Source organism: Eubalaena glacialis, chromosome 5 (assembly GCF_028564815.1).
Source record: "Eubalaena glacialis isolate mEubGla1 chromosome 5, mEubGla1.1.hap2.+ XY, whole genome shotgun sequence".
Lineage (NCBI taxonomy): Eukaryota > Metazoa > Chordata > Mammalia > Artiodactyla > Balaenidae > Eubalaena > Eubalaena glacialis.
Window position 1 is genome coordinate 32,389,479 of NC_083720.1, and position 26,027 is coordinate 32,415,505.

At 40.8% G+C, this 26,027-nt stretch overlaps 1 protein-coding gene across 2 annotated transcripts in view; it reads left to right on the forward strand.

Moving 5' to 3' along the window:
* The first annotated feature begins 5,102 nt into the window (after positions 1-5,102).
* PAPSS1 (3'-phosphoadenosine 5'-phosphosulfate synthase 1) overlaps positions 5,103-26,027 on the forward strand; it is a 102,381-nt gene continuing 81,456 nt past the window's right edge. Inside the window, exons 1-4 of one of the 2 annotated variants that reach the window (XM_061191181.1) lie at positions 5,103-5,398; positions 6,377-6,529; positions 17,853-17,967; positions 22,920-23,155. In XM_061191181.1, coding sequence (XP_061047164.1) covers positions 17,856-17,967; positions 22,920-23,155 — 348 coding nt within the window. In that variant the 5' untranslated portion in view covers positions 5,103-5,398; positions 6,377-6,529; positions 17,853-17,855. The remainder of the gene's footprint in view (positions 5,399-6,376; positions 6,530-17,852; positions 17,968-22,919; positions 23,156-26,027) is intronic. The other variant, XM_061191180.1, reaches the window with a different exon arrangement.

Sequence of the window (26,027 nt, forward strand, 5' to 3'; positions counted from 1 at the left end):
TATGAAAGACAGCAAGTTCGAGACCCAAGAGCCAACATTTCAGTTCAGTTCTGAAGGCAGGAAAAGACCAATGCCTCAGCTCCAGGAAGTAAGGCAGGAGGAGTTCCCTCTTACTTGTGGAAGAGTCATCTTTTTGCTCTACTCAGACCTTCAGCTGATTGGATGAAGACCACCACATTAGGGGGTCAAGCTACTTTACTCAGTCTACTGATTTAAATGTTAATCTCATCCAGAAACACAGACACACCCAGAATAATGTTTAACCAAATATCTGGGCACCCCATGACCCAGTCAAGTTGACACAAAATTAGCCATCACACTACCTTTCACCTAATACTTTTATCAGTCGCTAATGGTTATTGCCTATATCAATTACCCCCTCAGGTGTATTTTTGGCCGTGCCATACAGCGCGGGATCTCATTTCCCAAACCAGGGATCAAACCCGTGCCCTCTGCAGTGGAAGCTCCAAGTCCTAACCACTGCACTGCCAGGGAATTCCCTCGTCAGTTGTTTAAAATGGTTATTTTTAAATGCCAACATTCCTTCTGCATTTATTAGCTAAAATTCTATCAGTCTGAACTTTCCCTTATCAACTATTTGATTATCCTGAAATACAGTTTGTACAGAAAGGGTGCGATAAATGTATCCTTTTTTTTAAAAAAAAAATTTGTTTATTTATTTGGTTGCATGGGGTCTTGGTTGCGTGGGGTCTTAGTTGCGGCAGGTGGGCTCCTTTGTTGCAGCATGTGGGCTCCTTAGTTGCGGTAGTTGGGCTCCTTAGTTGCAGTTTGCAGGCTCCTTCGTTGTGGCATGCGAACTCTTAGTTGAGGCATGCATGTGGGATCTAGTTCCCTGACCAGGGATCGAACCCAGGCCCCCTGCATTGGGAGTGTGGAGTTTATCTGCTGTGCCACTAGGGAAGTCCCAATGTATCCTTTTTGATGACTTAGTTTTCTAAGTAGTTATCACTAATTTAATCCCAAACTCTGTCACCTACCTAAATTATTTTCAGTATGGTCATTCCCGTCAAATGCTCTATCAATTTCATCTTCCTAAACTGGGCTCTCCAAGGGCTTCCTGACTTCTTGGAGAGGCTTCTGAATGATTATCTTCTAGACCTGGTACACTGCAGTCATCCTGGGATCTCCCTTCACTAGAATTCCCTCCAGTTGTTTCCTGTGTGGGAACTCCTATTCTCTGGATGCCATGTTTTTCTCTTTCTATTTAGGTGAAGCATATCCTCTAATATTTCTTTAAGAGAGGGTGTATGATAATTCTAGATTCTAAATTGGAAATATTTTTCTTTTTCTTTTGCGGAAATACTTTTCTTTTAGAGCTCTGAAGCTATTGTTCCATTTGTCTTCTAGCTCTTGGTGTGTTTCTTGATAGCTTCAATTCATTTATACTCCTGATTCTTTCTTTGTGAACTCTCCATCTTCTCCTTGGAAGCTTGTAGGATTTCCAAACAATTTCAGAACACTGGGGAACACTGTTTGGAAATTTCATAGTGCTGTGCTTTGTGTGTTTGATTTTTATCTGTTGAGCTGGACATTCAACGAATGTCTAAAGTCCTTCAGTTATAGGAAATTTTGTTGAATAATTTCCTTGGTTATTTCCTCTGGTGGGTTTTCTCTTTTTGGAACTCTTAATATTTGGATCTTAAATTTCCTAGACTGTTCTTTCTTTTTAAAAATTCTCCTCTATTTCTCATCTTTTGGGGTTTTTGCTCTGCATTCTGAAAGATACCTTCTTCACCTTTTCTTCCACTCCTGCTATCTTGTTTTTAATTTTCAGGAGACCAATTTTGTTTCCTGAATACCTATGGCATTGCCATTTCATTGGTAAATATTTCAATATGTATCTCTAAAATTACTCCTTTAAAGATATAATAACAACGCTATTATCATGCCAAAAGAATGTCTTTAATATCAAGAGTCTAGGGACTCTCTAAATTTCCTGTATTTAAAAAGATTTTTTTGTTTGAAGCAGTGTTCAGATAAGTTCATGTATTTCAATTGCTTGATAGTTCTCATAAGTTATCTTTTAATCTTTAGTTCTTCTTTATTTTTTCCTATAATTGAATTATTGAAGAATCAGGTCATTTATGATGTAGTTTTCCACAGTTTGGACTTGACTGATTGCATCTATGGTGATTTTACATCTTCCTCTTTCCTCTGCATTAGCTATAAATTGATAATGAAACCTGAAGACTTAATTAAGATCAGTTTTAACTTTTTGGGGGGCATTAATACTTCATCAGGAAGCAGGAAAGTTCTAATGTTCTTTATTTTCATGATTTAGCAGCCATTGAGGACCATTGTCTTTATCCATTTATTTCATTTAAAGTTGTAAAATGGTGACATTATAAAATCTACCTTTCCTTCCTAATTTATTAGCTGCATGTCTACAAAGAAAAACTTCCTCTCATCAGCTTTTTCATTACCTGACTTACAGTTAGTGATGGAAGCCAGGGTAAATGCTTAATTCTTTCCTTTTATTTATAAGTTTTCAAAACAATGAGTTGGTTTATTAGCATCCTCCAAGTGTGACAATTAGTTCTTTTTAAATTGTCATCATTATGAACATTTAGATTTAAACATATTTGATTTGTTTCAATACCTTATAGATATTATCCCTTTAGTGCTCTAATTGTGTGATTTTGACAGGGGAAAGCTTCTTCAGTTTGGCTTCTGAGTCCTTTTGACATAATCCTAGTGGTTTTTGATAATTCCTTGTTTTGGATTTGACAGGATGTTTCAGGCTCATTTGCATGAATGATGTCTGAAATAATACATTTGAATTGATAGTACCAAGGTAAACTTATGATATATTTTACCTGAAAAAAGTCTTTCACTGAAAAAGTCCAGAAATATGGACTGACTCAGAAGCACTAAACAGTCTTAGAAGCCCAGATTGTGATATCTAAATACCATTCCCTTCTGAAAACCAGGAATCCTGGGACTCCTTAGAGAAATGGCTGATTCCAAATGTGGTGCTGTGTTTTCATTTGAAGCTTTGGATCCTCTTCTAAGCTCATTCCGTTACTGGCAGAGTTCAGAAATATACTGAAATTAAGTTCTATATACAGACTGCAAATGAAGAATCCCCAAAGAAAAAGCTAAGGAAACCATTGACAGTTTGAGGTCAAGTAACAAGATTGAAGTTTTAGAAATAACACACTGACAGCAATGTTAAGAATGGAGTGTGTGGGCAGCAGATGCACAGGATGCCCAGAAACAGGGATTAGCTGTGATTCATCCTGGATATGGGAAAGGCCTAATATTAACACAGTAGCAGTGGGGTAAATAAACAGGGGACTGATTTGCTAGCTATTAAGAATGTATGACTGTCAGGACTTCCTTAGCGGCGCAGTGGTTAAGAACCTGCCTGCCAGTGCAGGGGACACGGGTTCGAGCCCTGGTCCGGGAAGATCCCACATGCCGCAGAGCAACTAAGCCCGTGCACCACAACTACTGAAGCCTGCGCGCCTAGAGCCCCTGCTCCGCAACAAGAGAAGCCACTGCAATGAGAAGCCCGCGCACCTCAACGAAGAGTAGCCCCCGATCGCCACAACTAGAGAAAGCCCACGCACAGCAACGAAGACCCAGTGCAGTCAAAAATAAAAATTAAAAAAAAAAAAAAAAGACTGTATGGCTGTCAGCATAACTGATGGCAACTTGGGCCTGTAGAAGTTCCTCCTGTCCTTCCGCTGACCCTACCCAGTACTGTACTCTGCAATAAATCACTTCTCTGTCGTCAAGGGCTTTGAAGTTAATAGATATTGTTTAATAATCATTAGGACCCAGTGGCCTCTATGCTATCTTAGTCCCCAGACAATGATGAGGACCTTTGCTGACATATTCCCAGTGCCCAGGAGACTAGTTACCCATTCATAAACCTTGACTTAGGAATGCACTTCCTGTTTCTAAGCACTACTCCAACACCCTAGGTTAGCTATAAAACTGTCCCAATGTTCCCGCAGCAGTGTGGATGCAGCTGTAAATGCTTCTGGATTATAGTCCTCCATGATCTTACCCTGTAAGTTACTGTATAATAAACTGATCCATTGATTACATGGAGCCACCTGCCTCACTTACTCAGTCTCAAGATACCATCTTAGTTTGGTGGGCATTTTTCATTCCCTCTTGTCCTCCAGCAAAGAGGCAGTAATGTCAGGTCTTAGGGATTGGTGTGTATTTGTAGGGTAGGGCATTGCATTATGGAGAAGTACTTCAAACAACTATCTTGGTGCCAGGGACAAGCTATGGAAAGGCCCATAGGGTAACTGAGGGTGGAAGGGGAGATAACTCCTAGAGCAGGCTCCCCTCCATCCCCAGCCCATCCTCCTGTGAAGTAGCCATGGAATACTTAGGTGAATTTGAAAATGTCCTCCACACATGGACATTCTACTCTGTGGTAACCAAGGGCCCTCCATCAGCCTGGATTTCATTCCTCTAAGGATTTCCTGAGAAGCTAATAGAGGCCCCTTTTTGGCTTAGCGGGTGAGAAGTATCCGACAGAAATCTCCTGAAAAGACATCTGCAAGTGGGGAAGGAGGCACCTTGCAGATAAACACTAAAACCAGAGAGATATTAATTACTGATGTCCAGGGATGGGGCATTGACTTTTTTTTTTTTTTTGAAACTGTGCGTTGAGCAGAATTTTAAAGCTAAGTGGAACGTGTGGAGAATGAGCTGTTTAGCAAATCTTCCCTCTGCGAAGCTGGAAAATTCCTTTTTAAATGTGGCCAGGGCGAGGAGGGCACAGATATGTAGGATAGGAAACTGGTGGCCGGGTTTATGGAGGAAAAACCAGAGGGCCGGAAGACCACGTCAATGCCTTCTGCCATCTAGTAAACAGCAGCAGGCAGCCAAACCCGCAAAGAGCTGGGGGCCTGGTATCTTTCCTTGTCCTTCCAGGTCGAGGCCTGAGACGCGTTTCCAGCCTCTGCGCATGCGCAGCGCAAGGCGGCGAGCGGGGGAGACTCTGGAAGTTCCACGACTACCTTCTCAGGCCCCGCCCCTTCTTCAGAATCAAGAGGGAGGAGCGTCGTGCGTGCTCGCGTCGGTGCGCGCCCTGAAGCCCCGCTCCCACGCCCTGCGTCCGGTTCTCGTCCTTTGCTTCGCCCCACCCCACACACCTCTGCCCCGGACCCATTTCGGAGGCGGGGCCGAGGTGCGGCTCAGTCGGAGCCACGAGCACGAGCGCGTACCTACGACAGCGCGTGCCAGCCCGGTCGCGAGGAGACCCCGCCTTCCCGTCCCGCCCCCGCCGGCCTCCCATCCTTCGACTACTCTCTGGGCGCTGAGAACGAGGGCACCGGCGCGCTGTGCAGCCATGGAGGTTCCCGGTAGCCTGTGCAAGAAAGTCAAGCTGAGCAATAACGCGCAGAACTGGGTGAGTAGGAGCAGAGGTGCGGAGGAGGCTCTGGGAGGCTCCGGCTGCAGCTTGTTTCGGAGCCGCTGCCTCCCTTCCGTCTCGTCTGTATCCTCCCTGGAGAATTGGGGGTGGTACCCGAGGCCGCAGCGCCTTCCACCTGGGGCAGGGGGTTGTGCCGGGTGGAGTGGCGCGGCGGGGGGCGGGGGTCCGATCCAGGGTCCGTGGGAAGAACGCCCCTTTCACCAGCTCCTCGCCTCAGAGGAGACCTCGAGGACGCTCTTTCGGCAGTGAGCTGGCGGCTGCTGAAACCTGCATCCCCCGAGGGGGAGCTGCCCGCATCCCCTCCAGTGGCCTGAAGGTCTGCGGAGGAGGCAGAGGCAGGCGTCTTTGGTACGTTTCCTGGTTTTTCTTGGCTCTGCCAGTGCAGTGAGCCCAGGTTTGGGTCCATCTCCACGTCTTTCCATTTCTGACTTTCAGCGTGAAGGGAGAGTACCCAACAATGTGGCCATTCATGAGCTGAGACTGCCCTGAACTGAGGTTCTTTGTGATTCGGTGTTAAATCGGAATATCTAGCAAATAACATGGAAACAGTAAAGTGTGGGGAAACTAATGGTTTATAACGTTTAGCAAGGACTGCCAGTTTGCTTTGATGGTTAAGCAACCTTAGAAGGTTGCTTACTTCCTTAATTATTCTTGGTAAGAAACAGCCTTAAGCTAAGATTTTGTAAGTGCAGAGGGGGTGGGGTGGAGGAGGTGGTGTCCAGCTCTGGAGGCCGGAAAGATACCCGTTTTAAGTTTGGGTGGAAATTTTTATTTCACAGTACAGCAAGATTATGAGGTTTAAATGCAGCCTTGTAAATCGTCATTACCCTTGGTGAGTCAAAGAAAAAAAAGCCATTTCAGACAAATGTTCAAGTCATTAATTTACCACATCTGTTGTTACCAAGTATTCTCACCCGATTCCTTTCCCCTCTTAGTTATTTAACTCTTCCTTAGGTGATAAGGACGGAGAAGAGATAAAAGGTGAATTAGACCATTGGAAAGAGCGCTGGACTAGCGGCCTGGTCTCTGGTTCCAGCTTTGCCGTGTAGTAGTTGTGTGATCCTGAGTAAAAACCCTCGACTTCTTTAAACCTCAGCTGACTTAAAGGTATAGTAGTGGTACTTCACTGGAGAGTTTTGAGGAGTAAAGAAGATAATGACTTGGAGAGTGCAGTGATAACACTGCTATGAAACTATTGATACTGCTCCTGTTACCTTGAGGTATTTCCTGGTTAGGGAAATACAGTTGGCTGAATTAGGGTATTTACATGTCATTTCAGCTACACTGTCTGTAACTCATTTAGTGTTCCATTTGCCAAATAAGTGCGTGTTCTTTGTAGAGGCATGTGCTACTCATGGGGACGGTGAGAAATGAGGGACTCTGTGCTTGCCTTCCAGTTGCTCAGGGCCTGGTTGGGGTTGTGATTGGCATTTGCCGGGTGATGAATATATCATTATAGACCCCAGTGAGTGGGGTAAGACAGCTGTTTTATCACAGTTTAGAGGGGAGATTAGTTTAGCCTGGGCGTGATGGAGGAGAAGTGTGCTCAGATTTTTGAGGCAGAGGGGAGCTGTATGAATAAGGTCTAATAATAATAATAATTTATATTATGTATAATAATATATAATATTATTATTATACATAATATAAATAATAATAATAATTACCATTATTTACTCCAGGAACAATGAAGAGACCTGTTTAACCACTCTGGAGGGTTTTTGTTGACTGGAGGTAAGACTGAATGAGCAGCATGGGGCTAGGTTGTATAGTTGTTAATGTTTGGCTGCTGAGTTGAGACTAGATTCTGTGAGAGATTTTGGACGAGGCTAGAATTTTTAATTTTCAGGGCCTTGTAAATCCTTCTTTGCCCCAGTAGGGAACACCCATCATCTTTTCCTCTCACGTACATCAGCTGATAGGGACACGTGTCAGGACACGTGAATCCAGACACATTTAAAGTTCCCATCACATGATGAAATTGGTATTCCAGGAAGACTGGTCTGCTAAAGAAATTAGACACTGTTAGAGCCCAGATGTAGAAGTCCTGGAGAACAAACAGAGTTATAGTAAGGTTTAAATGAATTAATAAACTTGAAGAATGCCTGGTACATGAGCACTGGTTAAGGTCTTTGTCTTGTTACTGCTATTAATTCATACAGTTGTGAGGGTGCAGAGTACTGGGCTAACGTGGTAGTGGAAAAGCAGAATAGATGCGTTAAGAGCATTCAAGGAAGAGTAAGAAGGACCTGACGAGTTAGGGAATGAAAGAGGGAGACGTATTAAAAGAGGGTCCTGAGGTTTTAATCCTGGGAAATGAGGAGAAAAGTCGCGGCATGCAGGGAATTTGGGAAGTAGGTTGAGGGCTGGAGTGATGGTGATAATAGTTAAACACTGAAGGAGTGTTTACTATGTGCTGGAGACAGTTTGAAATTTTTTACCTAAATTAACTTATTGAATTTCTGTACCATTTTTGAGGTGGGTATCATGAGAGACAGTGGTTTAAAGCAAGGACCCTGGAACTGACTGCTTGGACTCAAACCTGGGCTTCACTATTTACTAACCGTGTAACCTTTGGCTAGTCACTTAATTTCTCTGTGCCTCAGTTTGCTCATCTATAAAATGGGAGTGATGGCCTCACAGGGATATTGTGAAGATTAAAGGAGTTAATATATGAAAAATGCTTAGAACAGTGTCTGGCATATTGTAAGTGTTGTGTGTGTGTTAGCTCTTACAGTCTGAGTATTATGTGTGTTAGCTGTTATTGTTAGTTATTCTCTTTATTCCAATTAGTATCTCCATTTTATTGATGAAGAAGCTGAGGCACAGAGATGTCATAGAGCTTGTAAAAGGTGGACCCAGTATTAAGCATGCTGCATGTAAGGGACAGATGGCCTTAGTAGAGATAGTCTGTAGAACAAGGCTATCCAATAGAAATATAACGTGAGGCACATAATGTAATTTAAATTTTTCTAGAGGTCATAGTAAAAAAAAAAAGTGAAAAGGAACAGGTTGAAATAAATTTTAATATTTATTTAACCCAGTATAGCTAAAGTACTGTCATCTCAATATAAAAATGAGTTCAATACTATCATAATCAATATAAAATTATTAAAAAATATACATAAGTATATATTTTACACTTAGCACTCATCTCACTTTAGACTAACCACATTTTATTTATTTATTTATTTTTAATTAACATCTTTATTGGAGTATAATTGCTTTACAATGTTGTGTTTCTGCTGTATAACAGAGTGAATCAGCTGTATGTATACATATATCCCCATGTCCCCTCCCTCTTGCGTCTCCCTCCCACCCTCCCTATCCCACCCCTCTAGGTGGTCACAAAGCACCGAGCTGATCTCCTTGTGCTATGCTGCTGCTTCCCACTAGCTATCTATTTTACATTTACTAACCACATTTTAAAAACTCAGTCGGGACCTGTGGACAGCACATCTCTAGGGATTGAGTTAGGTTAAGGTTGAAAATAAAGATTTGATGGTTAAATTCGAGTTAGAGAATATACTAGAGGGAAGGGAGGTGTCTCCATGTACCTACAAGAATAGTAAAGAAAATCAAGAATGAACATGCCCCTTTAGCCTCCTCTTATCTCAGTCTGACGAAGCATCAGGTGTAATGAGTATCATTTAGCATCTGATTGAACCTTTCTCTATTGGGACCGGTTTTCATCTGCCTTCCGTAAAACATTTCAAACTGTGTGTTAGCTGGCCCTCAGTTCAGACCCAGGTGTCACTCACCTATTTTGTAGACTCATGTTGGGCCAAATCCCTTGCTTGGACCCGCTTTACAGTGGATCTGGACCCTACTACCCACAGAGTAGTCTGAGATCTAGCATTGCCGTTCGGAAGCACATACGACGATCTCATTCTGGTTTGCCGTTCCATTCCCCTCTCTCCTCCACGCCCCAAATTCCCATCGCTCCATATCTCCAGCACCAACTCTCCTTCTATACCTTACATACTCAGGGTTTTACACAAGCCTTTCCTTCTGCCCTGATGCCTGTTGACCTTTATCACTTGTGGAAGTCTTCACAGCCTCGGGCTCCTGTACTGAAACTGTGGCCTCCTGTGTCCACACGCTGTTGCACATAGGCTGAATTCTTTGTGCGCCTCTGTGTTATGTTGCACTCTGCTATTATCGTGTATCATGTAATCATATTTCGTTACAGAGGTTTTGCGTCTACACGGAGCTTCTCCTGATATAACAGGATGGGGATAAGGGTTAGGGTGCTGAGTAAGCTTGAGTACTTATGTTATTAAAAGTCTTAGATAACTTACTAGTAACTTAGCACAGCTTAAGTAAGAGAATAAGCTCCATATGTGGTAGAATTAAAATTATAGTTTTGTCCCTTACTACCTGTGTGATCTTGGGCATGTTGCCTAACTCCTCTGTGCCTCACTGTCTTCAAATGTAATAATGTGGATAATGAAACATAGCTTGTAGTGGAGCTAATAGGGCATGTCTCATAAGGTTATAATGAGGTTTCAGTTATTTAATACATTTAAAGCACTCTAGTGCTGGCACATGAGCACTATTTAAGGTGTTCTTATTTATTAATTCATCAAATATTTAACACCAGCTTTGTGTGTGCCTGTGTTCCAGGTGCTGGGGATGCAGTGGTAAAAAGACAGCAAAGGGTCCTGCTCTCATGGATATTATATTCTACCTGGGAGAAGGTTAATTGAAAAGCAAATAAATGAATGAGCTGTTTTTCCCTTTTATCAGTTCTACCTTTTCTGAACAATTTGTCCCTCATACTGTTCGATGCCTTTCCTAGAAGGCCAGCAGCCCGTTCTGGATTTGGGGGAAGACTGAGGTGGTACAAAAATGAAGCAAGCATGCAGAAATGGAACACACAGCGTATGGAAAGCCATATATTCCTCCTTCAGAGCATTGGCCTGGCTGTGTGCAGGGGCAGGTACTGAGTTTCCTTCCCTGGAAGCTAGGGAGATACTGCTGGAAAAGTTGCCTAAAGGAGAAGGAGAACTGGACTTCTACCAAGAATGTACTCCGTGTTGACTGACAACAAGAACGGGAAGAATGACAGCAGGGTCTAGATCCGCATTGTCCAATCTGGTAGCCAGTAGCCACCTGTGGCAACTTAAATTTAGTTAAAATAAGATGAAACATTCCGTGTTTCAGGTGCTACATTTCCATAGGAAACTCGTGGCCGCTGTATTGGGCTGTGCAGTATAGAACATTTTCATCACCTCAGAAAGTTATACTGGACAAGTCTATAGGTAGTAACTTTGGGATGGCTGCCGACATTTTTTCCTACTTATGTGTGTATTTCTGTACTCGTGTATTTGTTCTTACTTTCTTCCCCGGGGAAGGAAATTTCGAGAGATGGTGGCAACTTTGGAATCACGGTTTTGGGCAATTCTGTAGTCCTGGCTCTGGCAGGGTACCCAGCTGTCAGTTAGCCTCCCCTTAGCATAGTGGCTTCTCTAAAGTTGAAATATGAAATAAGCTTCCCCAGCTTGGCTCTATTACATTGACCTTTGAGGAGTAGTTTTCTTCTCCAGTGATTTTCAACCAGGTAAAAATTTACTGCCCCCAGGGGGGTGTTTGGAAAATATCTGGAGACATTTTTGGTTGTTATATTTGTGTGTGTGTGTAGGGGGGGTTGCTTCTGACATCTGTTGGATAGAGGCCAGGGATGCTGCTACAAATCCTGCAGTGCACAGGACAGTCCCCACAGCAAAGCATTATCGTTAATGCCGAGGCCCAAAAGACATTAATGCTGAGGTTGAGAGACCCTGTTGTATTCTTTGCTTTGAGTAAGAAAAAGGGGAAATAAATTAGGTAACTCTGAAATGCAAAACTAGTAATTTAAAATAAAATCCGATACTAGCATTTTCTCCTCCACCAGCTAGGATGTTACCATCTTTTGCTCTGAGATGGATCAATTACCCGTAGCATACCAACAACAAAACAGTCAAATCCAACCCTGAATTGTTTTGAAAGCGAATTACTAAGTAATTAGTTCAAATGAAGAGACTGGTTTTTGTGGTTTTTTTTTTGCTTGTTGTTTTTTTTTGGTATTTACCTAAGTGGTAATTATTTCTGTGAAATATCCTTTCCTAAGGACACAGTTCTCTACCAAGTAAGTTTTAACTGAGTAAACGGTGGAAATATTGGACAGTACATATAGAAATCCAGTTAGATGACTGCAGCCATTGTTCTTATTCTTCTCTGTAGTTTCTTTGATGGTTGCATCCCTTCCCTCTGTCTTAATCTCTCATATGTTTAAGTGTTCAGTTCATTGTTTTTTTAGTATATTTACAGTTTTATAACCATCACCAATATCTACTTTTAACATTTCCATCACCCCAGAAAGAAACCCTGTGCCCATTAGCAGTCATTCCCTATCCTTCCCCTTTCCCCCTCTCTAGCACCTGCCAACCAATAATCTACTTTTTGTCTCTGGATTTCCCTATTCTAGACTTTCCTATAAATGTAATGATATAATACATGGCCTTTAGTGTCTAACTTCTTTAACTTAGAATAATGTTTTCAAGGTTCATCCATGTTGTAGCATGTATCAATACTTCATTCCTTTATATGGTTGAATAATATTATGTTTTATGGATGTATCACATTTTGCTTACCTTTTCATTAGTTGATGAACATTTGAGTTGTTTCTCCTCTTCAGTTGCTATGAATAATGCTGCTGTGAACATTCATGTACAGTAAGTCTCCTACATATGAACGAGTTCCGTTCCGAGAGCGCATTTATAAGTCCAATTTGTTCGTAAGTCCAACAAAGTTAGCCTAGGTACTCAACTAACACAGTTGGCTATATGGTACTGTACTGTAATAGGTTTATAATACTTTTCACCAAAATAATACATAAAAAACAAACAAACACAAAAAATAAAACATTTTTAATCTTACAGTACAGTACCTTGAAAAGTACAGTACAGTACTGGCTACATCACTGCTGCTTTTATGCTTGCTTCTGGACATCCTGGGCTTGAAATAAAGATACTGTACTACTGTACTCTATACAGTATTGTACAGTAAAGTACACAAAAGCACAACCACTTGTAGAGGACGCATCCCCATCATGTATGTAGGGAAAGCCCCGCTGTCACCATAGGGAGGCAGGGGCCTGTCACAGTGTAAAGGTGTCTTTCTCTCTTTATTGTTTGTCTCCTTCCCTGAAATGTTTTTGATCCGTTTTACTCCCCGTATCTAGGAGGGCTCCATCAACAAATGATGAATGAACAGGTAGTCTCAGGCTCATTTCTGACTTCTAGGAATCTCTTATGGCTGGACTTCCCAACTGGAGGTCATCCAGGGCCCCTTCCATTAAAAGTATTGACAGTTTAAAATATCCATTAAGTAAGTATTTGAGTGTTCTTTAATCTTTAAAACAGAATAGTTGGAGAGCCATAATGTATATGCGGAGTGTATGCATGACAGTCGGTGATCGAATAGGCATGCTAGTATCTTAGCTCTGATTCAGGAGATCTGGGGTAGGGCCTGAGATTCACTTTCTGAGAAGCAGCCAGGTCATTGCCGGTGCTGCTGTGCCCCATGCTTCGTAGCAGCAAGGTTTTAAGTGTGGCCTTTTCAAGTTGTTTTCTTAACCTCCAGGAATGTATGAGCCTCACTCTTGCCGTTTGTCTTTGGCTTGTTAACGTGAACGTTCAAAAGATTAATTTCAGTTATCAATAACTCTGTGAACTACAGCTTTCTTCTCATTGTATTCTTTTCAGTTTTATCCACATGGTACTCTACCATCTCTCCAGTTTACTAACAGTATGTCTTGGGATATAAAAGACACATCTGTGTTACCATTTCAGGTATTCTCTTTGGAAGAATATACTGTTTGGCAGTCAGTTTAAGATGGGTGGTGGGGTGAGTGATAGATGTTGAAGTCCAGAATTATGCTTGATATTTGGTATATTTTCTGTGCCTTTACAAATTTCACTTAAAAATGCAGAGTTCTTCATAAAATCATCATACACTCACAAACCATGAAATTCTCTAAATAGCATCATGGGAGAAATTAATTTGTCCCATAGGGAAGTGGATAAAATAACAAAACAGCCCATGTGGAAATTAAGGTGGGTCAAAAAGGGTCACAGGGCCACTCGTGTGGGTGTTGAGGACAGCAGTTTGTAGAATGTGTAGGAAATGTACACCACACATATGAGAGGCCACCTGACGTTAGCCTAGTAACAGGACTGGTAGTCATTTAGTCCCAATCGTAGAAAGAGAAGGAATTCTTTTGAATTGTCCCAGTTCTGCTATTCTTAAGACTTCTGAATGTCAATCATCATTTCATTTGCAAGTTATACAGAGAACACAAATCACGCTTTAAAATAAATGCCTTATATCTAACTTTTACTGAACACTGACTAGGCACAAGAAAAGAGGTTGGGTGTTGTGAAAAACACAAAGAACTATAACTCATAGTGCTTGGCCTATTCTCCCAAGGAAGTAAAAATTATATACAAAAAGACACCGTATAAAACGGTCCATAAATAACAGACGAATCCTATGGGCAGTAAATGTTACAGGGACTGCCTTGGGTGTATGTACAACAAGCCAAATATTACTATAAACCACCCAGACTCTTAGAAAAGAATAAGCCTGATTTCATTGTTCTGTGAATAGAAGAAACTAGGGCATTGAAGACTCTGAGAACAGGAATGAAGAGTTGGAAGGAAATAACTCACTGATGCACCCACTAATGTCATGTTTTCCTGGCGGGATTATAGGAAGGCTTTGGCTAGAGCGGGTGGAAAGGGAAAAGAGAGGGGAAGGGGAACTAGAAGATTACATATGGAAGTGACCTTTAGATTTTTAGTAAAATTCAGGCATACACCCACCACCTTGCAATTCTAATAGTTTTAAAAAGTGCTCTTTGATTTATTCTGAAAAACTGGGAGGTAGGAGATTGTGGCAAATCTTATTTTAAGTTTGTGTTTTAATATGGAAAATATCAAACATACATTAACAGTAAGCCTCCTTGTACCCAGACTGCCATATTTACTGCCAGAATTTTTTTAAATGTAGGAGGCAAGAAGCCCGGAGGGAGCATACTTTTCTAGTGATTAAAACAATCTCTTATCCTATATTTTCTCTCAACCACAGCCTCAGCATTTTGTAGCTTCTCAGTTTTTATACATTCTACTCAATTTAAAAAGAAAAGCAGAAGATATTTTATGGTGCCAAAATGAATTAAAACTCATTAAATACATGTTTCTTCTTGCCCCAAAGCAAAGTAACTTGGAAAAAAATCCCGAAACAAAACGACGAAGTCAAACAGGTTCTGCAAGTGTAGGCAGCTAATGTGTATAGCACCCTCTTTGTGCCCCTATCCCAGTCCTGTCCCCTTCCAGCAGACCCAGCTCCTGTCTCCTCTCCTCCCAGGCTGCCTGCCTGGGAGCTAAAACTGGATACTGCAGGAAAGAGGGGCCGCTGCTTCCCGGGAGATGCAGATGTCTGGGTCAGACACCCCGGGTTTTGTTTAAAATCCTGGAAATGCAGAGCTGGAAAGTTAAGTTTGCTTCATCAGTTTAATTGAAATGAAATGGTTTGGGAGACCCATAGTAGAATTCTTCGTGATTATTGGAACTATTGATACATCTGCTAATGAGATGGTTAGTGGGGGAGGGGTGCAGCTTTTGTGGTGGGCCTATTAAAAGAATGGTCAAATTGTCCCTTTGGCTCCTGAGGACACCCCCAGGGCAGTGAGTGAGAGTAAGATGCAGATGGGCAGAGATGCTTTCTCCTGTACACTAGGGGGATTGTGCAGGGAGAGGGGGAAAGAGATCCTGAACCTCAGGCACCTTCTCAGGCCAACCAGTTTTAGAAAAGAACACATCTGGAAGTTGAAGATCTGGATGGAAAGGGTCCCTTGACAAAGTCCATGTTCATGTACCTATGAGGGTGTTTGTTCCCCATTTTGAAGACCTCTGGGTCAAGGGTGAATCAGTCTGACTCTTCCATGCCTCTACCTGAGCCACTCACGTGGTTGCAGAAAACATGGTCATGGCCACTGCTCTTGCTTTAGATGTGTGACCGTTGCCTCCAGACGGCTTGTTTGGACTGCCCAGCAATCATTCTGGATTTCCCCAGTTACTTTTTCACTTTTCTTTGCACTTGCTGTTCCCTGTCTGGAAGGTGCTTCCCTCAGAGGTCATCAGAGATCTTAAATAGCCTCTTTTTGCTGAAGACTTCCCTGGCCACCCTGTCTAAATATCACACTTCCTATGATATTTCCTCACTTTCTTTGCTTTATTTACTTTTTCCCCCCTCTTTGATACTTACTTCTAACTTACATAATTTCCTTATTTATCTTGGTGTTTTCTTTTCTCGCCTCTATTTTTCCTCTTAGTCCAGTGGTTCTCAAACTTGAACTGGCATCCGAGTCACTTGGATGCTTTAAAATGCAGATTGTCAGGCCCCACCCCAGAGTTTCTGACTTAGTCTGCTTGGGGCAGGTCCTGATAATTTGCATTTCTAGCAGTTCCCAGGAGATGCCAAAGCTGCTGGTTAGGGACCACGCTTTGAGAGCCGCTGCCCTGGGAGGGAAGACTAGAGAAGCCCCAGGAGGACAGTGATTTTATTGGTATTGTGCACTTCTGTTTCATCAGCACCTAGAAGAATGTCAGGCATGTAGTGTGCATTCAGTAGATATCTTTGAGTGAATGATGAATAAAACTGTCTTAAAAAAAATAAGAGCTATACGCAGTATCAAATACAAACACCCTATTAAAAGAATGCTGTCACTTACCTATTTTATAAAGGCATAACTTGTTGAAAAGAATCTAAATTATGTTTTTGCTCCATAGGAGGAGAAAATAGAGGCTATGTGATTCATTTTTTTAATTTTAGAAAACAACTTTATTGAGATAATTTGCCTACCATTCAATTTACCCACTTAAAATGTACAATTTGATAGTTTTTATTATATTTACACAGTTGTGCAGCCATCACCACAGTTTTAGAGCATTTTAATTACCCCAGAAAAGAACCCCATATCCATTAGAACCCCATATCCACATTCCTCTCCCAACATCCCAGCCTGAGGTAACCACTAATCTGCTTTCTATCTCTTTAGATTTCCCTATTCTGGATGGTTCATATAAATGGAATTATGCAATATGTGGTCTTTGTGACTGGCATCTTTCACTTAGCATAATGTTTTTGAGGTTTGTCCGTATTGTAGGTTGTATTAGTACTTCATTCCTTTTTATTACCAAATAATATTCCACTGTATGTATATACCATACAATTAAACAATTTTGTTTATCTAATTATTAATTGATGGACAGATGGGTTGTTTTCACCTTTTGGCTTTTATGAATCATGCTGCTAGAACATATGTGTACAAGTTTTGTGTGGACATGTTTTCATTTCTTGTGAGCATAAATCTAGGAGTGGGAATCATTTGGACATATAATTATATTTAATATTTTGTAGAACTTCTGTTTTCCAAAGTGACTGTACATTCCCATCAGCAAATGTATGAGGATTCTAATTTCTCCATATCCTCACTAGCACTTGTTATTTCCTGTCTTTTTGATTATAGCCATCGAGTGGGTGTGCAGTGGTATCTCGTGGTTTTGATTTGCATTTCTTGGATGGCTAATGATGTCGAGCATCTTTTAATGTGCTTATTCACCATTTTTATTTTTTTCTTTGGAGAAACGTCTATTAAGATCCTTTGAGACCTATGTAATTTTATGCCCTTTTTGTTTAAGGAGAAGAAAATTTGAGAGAACAACAATTACGTTCCATTTTTTTCATCATGCATTTCATGATACCTGCAGACATCCCTTCCACACTTCATTCAGGAATCTGCTCAGATGCCACCCTCTCAGAGTTTTTTCCTGATCATCCTGTCTAAAGAGGCACTCATCCCCTATCTCTCTTTCCATTCTTACCCTGTTTTATTTTCAGAGTGCACTTGTCGCTCTCTGATTTAATAATTAAGTGTTATTGGTCTGTCTCCTGCCAGTGGAATGAGCTCAATGAGAGTAGGGACCCTGTTTTGTTCACTTGGTGTACTAGTAGGGCCTCAGGAAACAATGGTTGAATGAATGAATGAGTGAGAAGACTGGGCTCTGGAGTCTGCCACTTACTAGTTAGGGGAACTGGGGCAAGTTATTTAACTTTTCTCAGGTTTCACACCTTCATCTGGAAAACCACAGTAGTAGGAGTTTCTGCATCCTTGAGGGGCTTTGCAGACTAATTAATTGGTGTATGTAAAGAACTGAACACCGTGCCAGGTACTCTAAAGAAAGAAAAAGCCGTTAGTTTTCATCTTTTTCCTTGCTTTTGGCATGTTACATAGGGCAGTTACTGTATGTTTGCAAGGAATATATGTTTACCTTTTAAGGGACTCAGGTAAACCAGAATTCTTTCTTTTTTTTCTTTTTTCCAGGGGATGCAGAGGGCAACTAATGTCACCTATCAAGCTCACCACGTCAGCAGGAACAAGAGAGGTCAGGTGGTGGGGACCAGAGGTGGCTTTCGCGGTTGCACGGTTTGGCTAACAGGTATGGTCTGGAGAGATAAGCCACTTTATTTCAAAAGCAGTGGTATAGACAGCCTTGAGCTAGGAGTAAGGATACTTACATTTTGAGCTCTATTCTTGTATCTGGAGCACCATAATAAGTAACTGACAAAGTTGCTTAATAATAACATTTTCTTTTGGTAATTCCTTTCGTTCTTTACAAAATTGCTGTTAAAGGGGAAAAATCAGAATGCATCTTAAAACTACCTTCTAGTTGATAACTACCTTACATTCTATAAAATTCTGCATGCAAATAGGACCTGGATTCTGCCTTCAAGATGCTAATAATGTAGACCATATGAAGAGAAAGAATGAGTGGTAAAGAATTTCACACAGTTTCTAATGATTCTTCTTTTGCTTTGGCTTCTGATTGATTCTTGTGTTGACTTTCCCAGAATCTCTCTTTGAGAGGGTAAATTGATCCAGGTTTTGGAGGTGGTTTTAAAAATGATGGATCTTTTTTCACTTCTGGGAGTTTTAAATAAAATTTTGTTGCATCTTGCCAATTTACCCATGTTGGAGGACAGAGGGAATGAAAAGTGCCCACTGAATTGAGAAGGAATCTTGAGACTGAAAAGCAAGGCAGGCAGCTCCATATAATCAGTGGATCAGTTTATTATAGCGTAACTTATTCACAGGGTGGGATCTGGCAAACAGTGATCTGGAAACATTCACAGCTGCATTCTGCACTGCTGAGGGGCCACTGGGACAATTTCATAGTTAACCTAGGGTACGGGGGTATGTGCTTGGAAATAGGAAGTGTATTCCTAAGTCAGGATTTATGAATGGGTAACTAGTCTTCCGGGCACCAGGAATATATTATCGAAGGTCTTCATCATTGTTTGGGGACTAACAGAGCATAGAGGCCACCTGGACCTAACGAACATTAAACAATCTATTAACTACAAAGCCTTGATGACAGAGAAGCGCCAAGTTGGCATCAGTTATGCCAACAGCCACACAACCCACTAAAATTTATACCTATTTATTTTCCTAATGTGGATGAGGGTCCATTTTCCAATATCTTTGTCAACATGGATATTACCCATCCTTAAAATTTTTGCTGATTGCCAAAAAACAGCATTCCCATTTTCTGTTTTTATAAATTGAAAATTTCAATTGTAGATAGGTCTCTGTGTTTCTGTAAGAAAGAAGAGAGCATTTTTGAGTTCTTCTCATCTCCTCATTCTTAAGTCTAGATTGATGTTAAATTGTTACATTTATATTGTCTAGGCTTGTGACACATTCTGTTCCAAATCTTAAATTTCCATAGTTGTTTGTATTTGAGTTCTGTAAGTAAATTGATTCAACCTTACCACCTTCCCATCAGTTCTTTTATTATAGCATGCCCACTCGTGAGCTCTTTCTTTGAGTCAAGTTTTTATGGTCTGTATTTTTTGTTCAGTGGTTTTTATAAGATGGCTTCCCGTTGGATTCTGAATTCCCTGAGTTTTTATGTTGGAGTAATGTTTTAAGAGTTCCAGGACAAAGAAAGTATGAACCGAATATATATTTTACCCAGCCAAGTTGTCGTAAAAGACAGGCAGACATTTCTTCTATTAAATGTTGTGACTAATCCAATTTTTTTTTCTTCTTCTAAGGAGCTTTCCTTTTTTCATCTGCATGCCTGAAGAATTATTTCTTTTCGTATATTTTCTTTCGGAAGTTTTGCTTTTCTCGTTTAGGCCCTTTTCCTTCTGCAATTGATTTTTGCGTGTAGTGTGAGGGACGGATCCATTTTCTTTTTTTCCACATGGATAATCAGTTGTCCCAAGATGAGGGTATCCTTTTTCTCTGATCTGCTGTACCAGCTGTCATAGATCAGGTTTCCACTTATGTGTGGATTTGTTTCTGGGAGCTCTGATCTATTCCACTGGTATACTTGTCTATTGCTCTATTATTGCCACACTGTCTTAATTACTATATATTTGTAAATATAGTGGAGTAAATCCTCTTACCTTCTTCATTAGGAATGAAAAAGTCTTGACTTTTTTTTTTTTTTTTGGCTCTTTGTATTGTATAAATTTTGTAATAGGTTTAACTAATTCCACCAAAATCCAGTTGGGATTTGATTTGGGATTACATTGTATCTGAAGGTCAATTTGGGAGGAAATTGATCTTTAGAATATTGGGTACTCCTTTTCTTAAACATGGTATATTCCATTTATTTTACCACTAATGATGCTTATAAATACTTTTATCAGATTTTTTTGGTACTTGCTTTACAGTGTAGGATGTAATCAGTTTCATAAATGTGTATTTGTAAAGAAAATGTGTTCCCCTGATGTGGGCAATATTCTATATATGTTTATCAGATCAAGGTTGTTAATTATGTTGTCAAATTTATAGCCTTCACTTTTTTTTGATATTGTTGGAAATGGAAGTCATGATTTCTTTCTTTTTCTTGCAATTCAGTAGCTTAACCAGATCTGTCCAGGTATGGAGTGGTTTGTATGTCATTTTCTTGGAACACTGTTTTTTCTTACATCTTATTTCGGATAAACTTTCTTGTTTTGTATTTTTACATTGATTGGTATATGAGTTTCCCAGGGCCACTGTAACAAATCACTACAAACCGAGTGGCTTCAAACAACAGAAGTTTATTCTCTCACAGTTTGGGAGCCTGAAATCAAGGATGGTTCCTTCTGTCAGCTCTGGGGAAGAATCTGTTCCATGCCTCTCTCCTGGCGTCTGGTTCTGCTGGCAATCCTTAGCGCTCCTTGGCTTGTAGAGGTGCCAGTCCAGTCTCTGCTTTCGCCTTCAGATGGCCTCGTTATAAAGATTTCAGTCACTAGATTTAGTGCCCACCGTAGTCCTGTGTGACCTCATTTTAATTTAACTAATTACATGCACAGAGACCCTGTTTCCAAATAAGGTCACATTCTGAGGTTCCAGGTGTATGTGAATTTTGGGGAGGACACTATTCAGTCTAGTATGTTTGGTTTCTCTTTGGTATACCAGTTTTCTTTATCTTAGTTTTGCATTATCTGTCTTGCATTATCTATTAATTTTCTCTAACCACTTTGATTTCCTAGCCTTTTTGTCTACGTTCAGTGAAATTTTCTGTGTCATTAGTTCAGTTTTCAGCAGTGTCTGTTCTTTGTTTCAAATTAAATATATACATAAAATATGTACATGTACACATGTATGTATAAACAGACACTTCAATTGTAGTTTAGGTTATCTTTGTGCTTTTTTTAATTTTTATTTTATATTGGAGTATAGTTGATTAGGTTGTCTTTGTTGTATAAGAAGTTGATGTTTTCAGTTTTTTTTTCTCCTGATACTTAGTGTTCAACTGGTAGTTAAAAACAACAATAACAAAGAACAGAAAAACCTAGTCTCCCCAACCTCCATCACTTCGTTCAGTCATTGTTGCTATGCAACAAATTACCCAAAACCTAGTGGTGTGAAACAACCATTTTAATTTGTTCACTGTTTTGTGGGTAAGGAATTCAGGAGTGCTCTGCTGGGCAGTTCCCCCCTGGGTCTTGCTTGGTTGCAGTCCTGCTGGCTTGGACTCCAGTCATCTAAAGCCACAACTGGCTGGGTGTCCGCGATGACTCCCCAGTGGATGCTGCTGGTCAGCTGGGAGCTTAGCTGGCTAAGGCTATCGACAGGAACACCTACTTCTGATTTCTCTAGCATGGTGGTCTCAGAGTATTTAACAGCTGGCTTCTCCCAAATTAAATATCCAAAGAGAAGCTGAATAGCCTTTTCTGACCCAGTCTTGGAAGTCATGCTCATCATTTTCACTCTATTGTTTTGGCTACAGGCGACTCCTAAGTCCAGCCCAGATTCAAGGGCTGAGAAATACTCTACCTCTGGGTGTGACAGTGGCAGTGTCACATTGTAAAAAAGCTTTCAGTCAATCTTTGGAAAATACTACCTGCTGTACTCATGTTAATATACATTTTTAATGTAGAAACCATATACACTATATTGATCCTCTTAACGTATCATCCTTTTTAAAATTGATTTTTCAGTTAGCCTTCTATACTAGCATGTCAAAGTATCAGTACATTAGGTTTCAGTGTTTTATCTCTTGTCTCATAACTATCTTAATTTTTTTTTTTTTGAAATATCTATCTGTGTATTTATATATTTGGCTGCGTCAGGTCTTAGTTGCGGCATGAGGGATCTTCGTTGTGGCATGTAGGATCTTTAGTTGCAGCATGCAAACTCTTAGTTGTGGCATGTGGGATCTAGTTCCCTGACCAGGGATTGAACCTGGGCCCCCTGCATTGGGAGCGTGGAGTCTTAGCCACTAGACTACCAGGGAAGTACCTATCTTAGTTGTGAATTCTGATACACTCACCAAGGTGGCAAGTATTAGTGCATAAATGTACTCTTTCCTTTTCCTTTACCCCTCATCGTTTAGTGACTAAACATTGGTAGAGGAAGGTGAAATGAGGATATTCTTTCAAGGTTAATTATATTATAAATTGGATTCCCAGGTGCTTTTATCATGGTTGCCTTTGGGAGGTGTTGATCCTGGGATATAGAGGTAACTTTCTAATATTTATTTCACTTACTTTTGTCCTTTCTTTTTCTTCCCTCACCAGGAATAATTTGGTCATATAACTTTCTTTTAAAATTGGCATGCAGCTTTAGAATAGTGGTAACAAGAGGACAAAGTGAATATCTGCCCAACCATGTGTAATATTAAAATTGGTTAAGCCTTTGTAGCTTGGTGATTTCTAGGATACCTACGGGGTTAGACAGAAGTTACTAAAAACATAAATGCTTATTATATTTAAACTACAGATGTTTTTCTAGCTAAGATGTAGTAAAATTTTACAGAGAAATACTAGACAAGAATGTTGCTAAGAGACTGCTCTGAATAACGAATATAATTAAGCCTGTGGTTAAAATTCTTTATTACTTATCCTCCTAACTTTATGTATGGAATCTGTTTGGACTGTTCACTTCTAGGCTTATCGGGAGCAGGAAAGACCACAGTAAGCATGGCTTTGGAGGAGTACCTGGTTTGCCATGGTATTCCATGCTACACTTTGGATGGTGACAACATTCGTCAAGGTCTCAATAAAAATCTTGGCTTTAGTCCTGAAGACAGAGAAGAGAATGTTCGACGCATCGCAGAGGTTGCTAAGCTGTTTGCAGATGCTGGCTTAGTGTGCATCACAAGTTTTATATCGCCTTATACTCAGGTATGTGGCTTTTGCGCCATTGCTGTTCTAATTACATGTATTGAGAATATGGTGTCAGGCAAAGCAAATAATTTAAACACTGACATGTACTTTGAGGCTAAATCCAAATTAAAACAATTAACCTACAACGTTTTTGTGCCGCAACTTCCTGAGTAAATTCATTTTTGAAAAACTTGCTATAACCCACACACCCACCGCCCCCCTCAAAAGTATAACCAAAGTTGTTGAGCAAGTCAATGGCCAAATTATTTCAAGTTTGACTTTTCAGTTCAAAAATCCTATAATAAATACTCAACATGTATCAAACACCAGGGAAAATCTTAGGTTTCTTAACATGTGTCCTATCGTGGCTTCTTTGCTCACAATTCTTAAGTTTCATCTTTCTTATTTTAGAGACCATAGAGCACTAATTCACTTTTTTGTATTTCTCTGAAAAAAATCATGTTGTTTCTCACCACAAGAATTTTGTTTCCCTCTGTCTCGAAGGCCCTCTTCTTCTTCCTCTTAGCCTCGCCTCAGCATCAGTTGACACCTGTTCATGCTTTGAGACTCAGGTTGGGTATTTCTTCCTCCTAAGTTTCTCAGGCTTTGTTGGGTACCTGTCTTTGGTGCCCTTGTTACTGTACCATAGCACATTGTTTTATTATAAATACCAGTTCTTTGGTTGGGGGTGCTAATAACAGCAGTAATAATAATAATAATGATAATAATAGCAGCTAACATTTATTGAGCACTTACTGTGTACTGGTAACAGTTTTAAAGTGCTTTTATGTGAATTGGCTCACTTAGTTCTCGTCACACAATGAGGAGGGTGGAGGTGAGGAAACAGAGGTGTCAATCACCCCACCTCACACACTCTACATGGCAGAGCAAGGATTTGCACCCAGACAGTGTCAGTGGAACCTGTTCTCTTGCCCACTGTGCTTTGCTGTCTCTAAACCCCACTGGCTCTTTGAAGGCTGGGACTACATCTGATTTATCTTTATAATCTTGATGCCAAGCCCAGATCCTGGAACACAGTAGATATTTAGTGTTTGTTAAATGATAGCATAGCCCCTTAGGAAGCCCAGATATGAAAGAACAGGTGAATTAGTTTAGTAGTTAAACACAGCGGCTTTGAAGCCAAAAACAGGAGACTGAAACCTCGGCTCTGCCAGTTACTGTTAGGACCTTGGCCGATTTACTTAACCTTCCAAACTCAGATAATACCTACCTCGTAGGGTTGCTCTGAGGATTAGGTAAATCATGCATTCAGAGCTTTCAGCATAGTGCCTGATGTGTAATAAATATTCAGTAAGTGTAGTAAATAATAGTGCAGTTCTAGTACTGTATCATAAATCTGGTTACTTAGACTTTTTTTAAAAACAAAGAAAATTTGAGCTGTAAGGGTTATAGATAAGTGTGAGACTGAGTGTTAATCATACAGGTTCACTCATGGCAGGAGTCCTAAAAGGTTCTTTGAGGACTAGCTACTTCTCATTTTCTTGAAACACTGGGATCGGTGTCAATATGTCAGTTTAAGGTATCCTGAATAATGAAGTGTATGAGAGAATGAGAGTTGTTAGAGTTCCTGAATTCTTGGATATAAACAGTTTTCATAGTAATATAGTAACAGTGATATTCTTGCCCTTTCTGGGAAGCTTTGCAACTCTTGGAAAAAGAGAAAGTCAGTAACACCTAATTTGGAGAGCGAGCGGCTGAGACCTGAGTATCTAAAAGTATACGCTGATCTGTTTTTTTGGCTCCCTTGTTTCCATAACATGGAGCAACACTTTTGTTGATCTCATCCCCAGAAGCACTAAGAATGAAAATGAGGTTCGGGCTATGCTTAGGTCATGTCAAAATTCATGATAATATTTGGGCCAAATCCTATATTATAGGATATGTGTATTCTTCTCTGTCACCACTAACCTTGGGCATCTTGGTTGTAAAAATAAACCTGATCGTTCTTATCCTTGAGGAGTCAGTAGGTAGTCTGGTGGGAGCATAGAGATGCGAACAGTTGCAGTATCGTGAGGCAGGTGGTGAGGTACATGTATATAAAGGTGCTGTGGAAGATTCACAGAGGAAGTGCTGCTTGAAATGCATCATGAAAGATGAGTCAGTTTTCTCGCAGGAGAAAACCATTTCACAGAGGAGATGCTACAGGATTTGCAAAAGCATGGAAATGTGAGGGACTTAGGTCTTTGGGGAACTGTAGGTAGTTTGTTTTGGCTGCTCTGCCGGATGAACGTGAGGGGAGATGAAGCTCGAGCGATTTGCAGAGGTCTGACAGTGAACTCCGGACTGCGCGGGACTTTGCCCCACAGGTGCTCGAGAGTTTGAGATTGTACTGGGGAATACTGTCTCTGGTGTCTTTGTAGTTTAGTGAAGTCACCCTTAAGGCCTGGAATGGGAAGGGTCTGGAGGTAGGAGACTAGTCAGAAGGCTTTTGGAGTGAATTCAGGTAGCAGCCATGGGAATAGAAAAGATGGGGCATATTTGAGGGCCCTTGAGCCTGTAGCATCAGTGGAATGTGGTGCCCGGGTTGGTTGCTGAGTTTGGGGGTGAACATGAAGGATGGTGCTTTCAGAAGAGAAGATGGTATGATTGAGTTAGAAAATGTAGGGTAGGAAGGGACAAATGACTGTTTCATTTTATCTGGGTTAGGTTTGAAATGCTGGTGGCGTATCTAGGTGAGGATGACCACTGGGTCACTGGGAAATTGGTTCTGGAGCTCAGGAACGTTGTGTAGAATTGAGATAAAGATTTGGGAATCAGAGGCTTCCCTGGTGGTGCAGTGGTTAAAGAATCCGCCTGCCAGTGCAGAGGACACGGGTTCGAGCCCTGGTCGGGGAAGATCCCACATGCCACGGAGCAACTAAGCCCATGC